This window comes from Apodemus sylvaticus, chromosome 4 (assembly GCF_947179515.1).
Source record: "Apodemus sylvaticus chromosome 4, mApoSyl1.1, whole genome shotgun sequence".
Classification (NCBI taxonomy): domain Eukaryota; kingdom Metazoa; phylum Chordata; class Mammalia; order Rodentia; family Muridae; genus Apodemus; species Apodemus sylvaticus.
The window spans coordinates 5,414,601-5,424,505 of record NC_067475.1 but is presented as its reverse complement, the minus strand read 5'-3'; the positions used below and the strand labels follow the sequence as shown (position 1 = coordinate 5,424,505).

Sequence of the window (9,905 nt, the reverse complement as noted above, 5' to 3'; positions counted from 1 at the left end):
TTTGGTAGAAATTTAAAAGATAATAATGGGAAGAAATTGCTTAGGTTATAGAAACACTTAACCAACAACACCTGTCTACTAAGTAAGTGTGGAGTCTGAGAGAAATCACCCAACGATGCCCAAAAGTGGACGACATGACATTTAAATGAGCTGAGGAAAGGTATGTATGGGGAGGCACAGTGAAGTCATAAGAGAAGACCTGTAATAATATTGGATATGTAGAATAAACATGTGCAAATGTAGTAGAAATTGTTGTGTGTCTGTGTGCTTCACCTATGTGGTTCTGGAGATCAAGACAGGTCTGGCTAGAAAATTTTGTGTGTTGTCAGAATGGAGGTAGAATTTATTTTCACCTACAGAACTAGCTTAAGATCCAAAGGAAATAATAAAGGTCAAAAAGTCCTATATATTTGAGTACCATACATTCTTATAAGCAGAAAACAAAAATTTAAATTTATCATATAGTACTTCATACCCACCTTTCCATTCCATGCTGAAATATGCTCTGTCTTGAGCTGGTGCAGGCCTTGGGTACTGTTACAGCTGCTGTGAGTTCATGGGTGCAGCTGCCCTCCTGTGTACAGAAAACAGTTTCTACCTCCTCTGGCATTTACCTTCTTTCTACATCCCTTCTACAATGATCCCTACCCCGAGCCTTGGGAGGAGAGGGTGAGATTATATATAATAACATATATATTATATAATTTAATCTATTATAAATTGAGCATTGTATAGTTGTACTCTCTACACATTGACCAGTTATGAGTCTCTGGGTTAGTTGCCGTATATTGCAACCTTTCTGATGAAGGTTGAGACATGCACTAATCTATGTGTGTAGCTATAGATCACTGGTAGTTAGTTTAATGCTATTGTTCAGCAGATCAATAGTAGTAGGTTTTCCAGTAGATCTTCATGACCTGTCTGACCACAGGTTCATGATTCTAATAGCAGTTCTAGATATGGGCTCTATCTTATGGAGGATGACTTAAATCCTTAAATTCAAAGCAGAGAGTTGTTAATTACCTCCTGTGAAAGCTTACACAAGTCGTATTTATACCTGAGGGGCTATAGATGATTCAAACCTGCTGGAAGAGGGTGAGTCAGTTTTCTTTAAGGCTGTGGCCTCTTAGATAGGTCAACCTTGCTTTAGTAAATGCCCCCATCCTTGAGGACATTGGCAGCATAAAATAGACCCAATGAACTTTAACAAAAGAGAGATAAAGCTGTTTGAATGAGTATATTGCATTGTCTAAAATGTTGTCTTAAGTGAGATAGAATAATCAGTATGATGAATAACTTCAGATAAAAGCTTCATGTACTGCAATGTGGCTATATAAAACTACACATCTCTATATGTTTATACACTACTGAGGTGAAGCATGTCACCTTTAATTAGAGAGATTGAATCTTGATGCTGCCTGTATATGGATAGATGTTGATTGTATAAACCATGGTACTAAAATATGATTTTATGTGTTGGATTAAAAAGGAGAATTAAGAAGATAAGCAGTCATGTGACTGCCTTGGAGAAAGTATTATAAAACGTAATTGGTGAAACACTGTTACAAGGCACTCAAACTCAACAGTAAGCAGCCAACCAAAATATGGTCAAAATGGCTAAAATTTACCTCATTGGAGGACACACTCAGATGACAAACCAACACATAGATGTTCAGCATCAGATATCTGTAGGAATTTCAAATTCAAAAATTGAGGTACCCCTATATAGCTACCAGACTGGCCATGATTTAAGATAGCAACACACTAAATACTAGTAAGAATGTAAAGGAATAATTTTTCAGCTTGTTACTGATGGAATCACAAAATAGTGTTTCTAAAGACAAACAGTTCATGACAAGATAAAACATATATGATCCAAAAGTAGGGTCCTTGATATTTATCCATAGTGAATGAAGACCACATAATATACAAGTGTGGACCTTGTTGTGAGATATGCACTTTAGTAGTAACCTGTAAATCCCTGCTGGGCTCTTAACTATAACAAATACATATTACTCCATAATGCTAATAATAATTTGATAAAAGTTCCACCTCTGTGGAAAAGTCTGTAAAGCACAGCCATAGGAAGTGCAGACATAGTGAAGGCCACCCACACAGACTAAAGAAAGGCAGCCGTATTTAAAGTCTGCCTTTAATGTTCTACTTGTCCAAAACTTAGTATTAGGGTTATAAAAACTTTAGAGTTTGAATCTAAAACTTTCAGATTCAAGTTTTGTTATATAACCTTTTATGGTACTGTACTGGCTGGTTTTGTGTGTCAACTTGACACAGCTGGAGTTACCACAGAGAAAGGAGCTTCAGTTGAGAAAATTCCTCCATGAGATCCAGCTGTAAGGCATTTTCTCAATTAGTGATCAAAGGGGTAGGGCCCCTTGTGGGTGGTGGCATCCCTGGGCTGGTGGTCTTGGGTTCTATAAGAGAGCAGGCTGAGCAAGCCAAGGGAAGAAAGCCAGTCAGTAACATCCTTCCATGGCCTCTGCATCAGTTCCTGCTTCCTGGCCTGCTTCAGTTCCAGTCCTGACTTCCTTTAGTGATGAACAGCTGTGTGGAAGTGTAAGCTGAATCAACCCTTTATTATTTGTGTGCATCTGTATATGATTTTGTCCTTGTGTCTATGGTATGTGCATGTGGCAATGCTTAGAGGTCACAAAAAGAATATCAGAAGCCCTTTAGCTAGAGCTACAGGCAGTCTGAGCTGCTAGGCCATTTTTTTCAGCCCCCAGAGTCATACTGTTTTTTTTTAATTCTTTAATCTTGTTTTACAGTAGTCTAGACTTTATCCCCCCACCCATACCTCCTTCCATACCTCCTTCCCTCCATCTCTTAAGAGGATGCCCTACCAGAACTCCCCACTCCCTGTGGCTTCAAGTCTCTTGAGGGTTACCTGCATGTTCTCGAACTGAGTCCAGACCTGGCAGTCCTCTGCTGTATATGTGTAGGGGTCCCCATATCAGCTGGTGTATGCTGCTTAGTTGGTGGTCCAGTGTCTGAGAGATCTCGGGGTCCAGGTTCATTGAGACACTGGTCACCCTCCTCCTCAGCTTCTTTCACCTTTTCTCTACTACAACCACAGGGGTCGCCAGCTTCTATCTATTGATTGGGTGTAAATATCTGCATCTGATGGTTTTAGCTGCTTGTTGGGTCTTTCAGAGGACAGATGATGATAGGCTCCTTTTTGTGAGCACACCACAGCATCAGTAATAGAGTGAGCTGGATCCCAGTTTGGGCTTGTCACTGGACTTCCTTTTCTTCAGGCTCTTCTCTGTTTTTTGTCTCTGCAGTTCTTTCAGACAGACTGCGGGATGGCAACCCCATCCCTCCTCTTGATGTCCCCCCTCTCCCGGTTTTTAACTGGAGGTGAGCTCTATGAGTTCCTCTCCCCACTGTGGGGCATTTCACCTAAGGTTCCTCCCTTTGAGTCCTGAGAGTCTCTCACCTCCCAGATCTCTGGTACATTTTAGAGGGAACCCCTGCCTCCTACCTCCCAGGTTGCCTGTTCCCATTCTTTCTCCTGTTCCTCAGGGCTTCAGTGCTGTTTCCCCCGCCTCCTTAAGTCTAAATCTCCATCTTTCTTAGATGTTTCATGGAACAATCACAAAAGAGCTCACCTGCCATGAGGAATGGAGTCACTATAATGAAAATATAATAGAAGATCAGAAAGACTTTGTGTTTGTGAAGTATAACGGCCTTCACCTGAAGTCCATGGAGAACCTGCAGTCCTGCATCTCTCTGAGAGTCTGCATCTTCTCTAACAACTTCGTTACTGACATCCAGCCACTGCAGAACTGCAAAAAGCTCATCAAACTTGATCTCCATGGCAACCAGGTGAGCACCAACGCTGTCTGTGCTGATGCACTCACATTGTGAATCTCACTCTCTTCCTGTCTGTGCCAATGCACTCACATCGTGAGTCTAAACTCTCTTCCTGTCGTATTAGTTTTTCTATTTGTAGGTGGAGTAGGATTTCTTTTGTTGTGAGGAGACACCATGACCATGAACATCTTTTATAAAGGAAAACTTTTAATTGGAGCTGACTTACAGTTCAGAGGTTTAATCCATTATCATTATGTTGGGAAGCAGGGTAGATATGATGCTGGGAAGGGAGATGAGAGTTCTGCATTCAGATCAGCAGGCAACAAGAAGCGACAGTGAGCCACATTAGGCATGACTTGAGCATCTGAAACCTCAATACCCACTTCTTAGTGACACACCTATTCTAACAAAGCCACATGTACTCCACAAGGCCATACCTTCTAATATTGCCACTCCCTATGGGCCTATAAGGGCCATTTGCCTTTAATCCATCACATTCAGCTCCCTGCTCCCCACTGTATTATAACTGTATCATCAACCCAGCTATAAAATTCTTATAGTCAATCACAGTTTAATTCTTGCTAAAAAGTCCAAAGTGCAAAGTCTCTTCTGAAACTCATGCAATTTCTCAACTGTAATCCTTCTATAATATCAAAATGAAAAAGGCTCAATAGATGCCACAGCATAGGGAAATCTAGGGGGGTGGTGTAGGTGGGAGTGGGTCTGGTGGAGGGGCATATACTTGGACATAGGCTGTGGGAGGACTGGTTGGGGGTTTTCGGGGAGGAAGGATACTGGGAAAGGTTTTAGCATTTGAAATGTAAATAAAGAATATATTCAATTTTTTTTTTATTTAAAAAGAAGATCACATACTTACAACACATAATGGCACAGGATATACATTAGCATTTCAGTGGAGGAGAGGGAGGAGAGGGAGGGAAGGAAGGAGAGAGAGTATAGTGAGTGTCTTAGTCAGGGTTTTATTGCTGTGAAGGAACATCATGACCAAGGCAACTCTTATAAGGACAACATTTAATTGGCGCTGGCTTACAGGTTCAGAGTTTCAGTCCATTATCATCAAGGTGGGAGCGTGGCAGCTTCTGGGCAGGCATGGTGCAGGAGGAGATGAGAGTTCTACATCTTCATCTGAAGGTCGCTAGTGGAAGACTGACTTCCAGGCAGCTAGGATGAGAATCTTAAAGCCCACACCCACAGTGACACACCTACTCCAACAGGGCCACACCTTCTAATAGTGCCACTCCCTGGGCTGAGCATATTTAGACCACCACAGTGAAGAAAGAGAAGAAACACTAGACCAAAGCAAAAAAAAAAAAAACCCACAAATAAACAACAACATAAAACATCTCTTTCAAATCACCACACACTTTCCATCCACTGAAAATATAAAGAAAAGCTTAAGTACATACAGAATAAGGTGCATAGAAAAAACCATAGCATGTAATCCAAAAGTGAAAGTATGTAAAAGCACACGATATATTGTGCTTTGACTCATTTTAAATTATGGATGTATAGTGTCTTTCTTTATCTATGTCAAATGTGTGCAGGCATCCACAGTGGATTCTCTGTAGCTAAGGTTCTATCCCTCACGGGTTCTGGGAACTGAACGGAAGCATGGGAGGAGCAGTGAGCAGGCCTGACCACAGAGCCTTTTCCCTGCCTGTGCTTCACTTCTGTTAAAGTTATTTTAAAGATTTATTTTGTTTCTATTAACCTCTTTATTTGTGTTTGTGTGTCTGTGTATGCATATGTGAGTGCAAGGTATCCATGGAGGCAAGAAGGGGCGGTGATTCCCTGTAGTCACTGTAGTTGTACATTGGCCAGTGTGTGTTCTAGGTCCCCTGGAAGAGCAGCAGAAACTCCTTATCACAGAGCCATGACTCTAACCCCATAGTTTACATCTTGAGTGTACACTCTGCATGAATAATTTGTCTGAGTTCTTAAATTTTATGTGAGGAGCCTCATTTGGAATTGTACTAAAAACTTTTCCCTGAAAGATCTCTATCTACACATACCTGTGAGTTGGTCTGTACATTCATTATGCTACTAATTGTAGTTTATTCCCAAATACTCAGTGTATCATGTGTTTGCAGTCATCTTTCGGAGTTTTGGAAATTCTGGTTTTGGTTATTTATTAGGCACACATCATTTACAAAACACTGGATTTTGGATTATATTAAATATCTCACATTTTTTCTATGGAGTTTTTATGAATGAGCCATATTTTAAATATTGTTTTAGATAAAGACTCTTCCAGATAAGAAATTTTGGAGTGGACTCAAGAACCTAAAACTCCTCTATCTTCATGACAATGGATTTGCCAAACTGAAGAACATCTGTGTTTTATCCGGTTGTGCAAGCCTCATAGGGCTGACCATGTTTGACTGCCCAGTGAGCCTGAAGAAAGGCTACAGGCATGTTCTTGTCAACAGTATCTGGCCGCTAAAAGCTCTGGACTACCATGTGATATCCGATGAAGAGATCATTCAGAACTGGCATCTTCCAGAGAGATTTAAAACATACAGCCACAGTCTATTCTTTAATCTTTGCCCAACATTGATCAAGGTAACTCGCTCAATGGTGTTTTCTTCCAAATCAGTTCATAGTCATAAAAGTTTGGCTCACAATTCTATACTTAAATATATAATCTGTTTAATAGTTTTGTTTTGTATCTTTTATAAAATCTTCATTGGTAAAAACATTAGCAATGACTTTATAGCTCATAATTTATAAAGGCTTGTATGCCTCTTACACAAACATGTCAATCTTAAGATCAAATAGTGTTTAAATACATTTTTAGCTGAAAGATATTTATTTTGATATATGTTGATTCTTATGGAGAATATTTGTTATTGCTGAAATGACATAATATATAATCTATATTATTATTGGGAGAATACTAAATAATTACTTGAGATTGAATTGAGTTAGTGATATTAGCATAGCCAAGCACTTTTGACATGAAATATTGAAAGGTCTTAGGAAAACTTGTAAAAGGTTACACATTGTTGGACAGATTTATAAGATAAGGATTCATCATAGCACTTGAGTTTCATATCAGATAAGAGTAGGGAGGAAGGCTGAACACTGCAGCTGTTAGAAAACATAATTATTAAACCCAGGCCCGTCCCCAGCATCTCCTTTGACATGGAAAAGTTTTGCCTTTAGAGAAGAAAATAGAACTGTGAGGATTAAGACCTGTGAATTCAACTCTCTCTTTTAGGGTTCTTCAGCCAACATATCATAAACAACAGTGCAAAGGTTTAATGGTCTTTTAATACTAGAATGTAGGGAGAGAATTAAGGAAACATATTTCTAATATGTTGAACCTGAGTGATTGACATAAAAAAAGATGGCTATAGGTAACCTTTCATTGTAAATACAAGTCTCATCTTGTTTTTGCTTTGTATTTTGATTGGGAGAGATCATATATGTTTGGAAATGAAGAGCTAAAATTTGGAGAGAATATTCTGCTTGTGGTATGAACTCAGCCATTTGCTTGAAAGTCGTAGTTGAAGCTAAATACTCTGAGGACAACAGAGAGATCAATAAAGCCTGAGATAACAAGAAGCCCTTGAAGTGTATTCTCATTTTATATGTAGAATGCGCTGGAACTAGTGAGGGTAAAAAGCAATTGATCTTGGGAGGTAAGAAGAAAAGCAGACACACAGCACTTACTATCACTTTCCATAGGATAGATAAAATGAGCGCTGAGGTTGTGTTGTAAAGCAGGTGGGTGTGCAGAGGTTTTCCAGGTTGAGGACCCACCCCCAGCTTGTAGGTGTCAGGAATCAAAGGACACAATAATTGCCACTATAGAATGCCTCCCCTGAAATCTACACAGACAAAAGGTCAAGCCTTAATTGTATTAAACAGGATGCACGGAGGAACATGCTTTGACTGAACAAAAAAGATTAATATTTAAGAAATATGGCAATAGTTGAAAAAAGCATTTTGTAACAGTCAGTAATATATCATGGAAGGTTTAGCAGGGTCTCCCCTCCTGGTTGAACTATTGGCTACTGTTGCAGTCAGGGATAGAGAGTTTGAAGCCAACATGCTCCGTGAGAGAGTTTTAACTTCATAGTTACACAGATGACTGCATTGGAACTAGTGCAACACAAAGTAAAGCAAGACAACACAAGGTTATGAATATGTGTGGGTCTTATTGGGAGAGGGACTTAATAGGGAGGGAAGATAGTGATATAATAATCAGAATGTCTGGAATTTTCAAAGCAAAAACACAATAGAAGTAACAAATTTGCTTGAAGAATGTAACAGAGGAAAGCACCTCTGGAGCAAGCCCTGAGTGCCAGCCTCAGAAGAAGCCGTCCTAGACAGGGTGAATGGAAGGGAACGAGCCATGCCAAAGTGTAGCTTGAGCTCTGTCCAGGAGGAGTCAATGCTGTCATAAACGGTCTTCTTTATAACTAGCTGATCATGGAAGGGCAGCAGAATACACTTAAAGAATGCACACCAGTTTGTGGAGATGTTTACTGAGTAGTGTTTTAAATATGTATTTCAGAGAATATCATTGTTATATAATGAATATAGAGTGATATGAAAACTAGAAACAATGAACTTTATTGGAATCCACCCACTTTCAAGAGTTACCAGTGTCTAAATCAGTACAGCTTGAGTGTGCAGAGAAAGGAGTATGTGTGTGTTACAAAGAAAGTAATCCAGCAGTGCAGTTCAGAGATCTACCCTTAACTTAATAAAATAGGTCGGTCTTACTTACCTTTAATTGTGCCATAAAATGAATTCTAAACTCATCTTCTTTTTTAAAAAACTTTTTGCAACTTTTGAAAAGTTGCAAAGTATTTACTCATGAAGGCAAAAAATGGGTTCTCTTATTTTGTGAGACCAAAGTACTTTTTGAAATCTGAAATAATTTATTTTTATATTCTCTCTCTCTCAGTCTCTCTCTTTCTTTCTCTCTCTCTCTCTCTACCTACATATGTTTCTATTGCCATCATCATCATCATCAATTTACCCATCCATGGCATCTATCTGTTATCTCTCTATCTGCCTATCATCTATCGGCATGTTGTTATATGTACCTATCTTCTATTCATCCTGTCTATGTATCTATGAGTCTATGATGTATATATATATTTATATATCAATCATCTATTATCTATCCATCTATATTATTTGTCTATCATCTATTTATGTCTGCCTAACTAGTCTTCACAAATACAGAAGTTATCTGCTTAAGGAACCAATGTATCACGTAGGATTGCATTTTGTTTTCCTGTAATAATAAGCCAATTAATCAAGAATTTTATTATTTATAATGTAACAAAGAATTCAGGCATGGGAAAGGATTCTATCTAGTTACTCATGGAGTGAGTGAAAGAACACCTACTCTAGCTCCCACATTGTTGTCTTTCGTTATTATCCATTTTCTCTGAAGTGCAACAGTGTCTTCATGTCCAGCCACGTGCTGAGCAAGACTGATGCAGTGATGAGATGCAAAAGCCGAAATCTGCTAAGACTTCCAGCTTGGTGTTAGGAAAACAGCACCTCTGCAAATGTCTTACCTGGTTGATTTCTGCAGCCTTTAAGGGTAGAGGGCTCCAGTGACTACCATTATCAGAGGGAATGTAGAGGAAGGAATGTATTTTATTTTTGATTCTTTATGAGTTTCACATCATGCAGCCCAGTCCTGCTCAACTCCCTGTACCCTCCCTGTTCTTTACTCTTACAACTCTCCCTCAAATACACACACACACACACACACACACACACAGCATATAAAAACGTCTCATCGTGGTAAGTATGTCACAGTGTGTCCCACAGTATATCCCTCTGTCCACACATCTTCATTTGCAGATGTTCATTGCAATCAGCCATTGGTCTGGATTGGGGTCTCTGGCTTCTGTGACATCTTCATATAGGATCCTCACTGGGACTCCTCCCTGTTACCCTGTTGTTGCCTTGTGTCATGCAGCTTTGGATCAGCAGGACTGACCCTTTTACTCTTCCCATCATTTCTCAGATGATAGAGATTTTGGGGTGGGCCAAATTAGAGCCATTGATCTAAACTT

General features: G+C 39.4%; 1 protein-coding gene across 1 annotated transcript in view; it reads left to right on the top strand.

Moving 5' to 3' along the window:
* The first annotated feature begins 3,597 nt into the window (after nucleotides 1–3,597).
* The window catches only part of Lrriq3 (leucine rich repeats and IQ motif containing 3), a 93,826-nt gene continuing 87,518 nt past the window's right edge, over nucleotides 3,598–9,905 (top strand). The window contains exons 1-2 of the mRNA XM_052178471.1: nucleotides 3,598–3,846; nucleotides 6,094–6,417. Coding sequence (XP_052034431.1) covers nucleotides 3,598–3,846; nucleotides 6,094–6,417 — 573 coding nt within the window. The remainder of the gene's footprint in view (nucleotides 3,847–6,093; nucleotides 6,418–9,905) is intronic.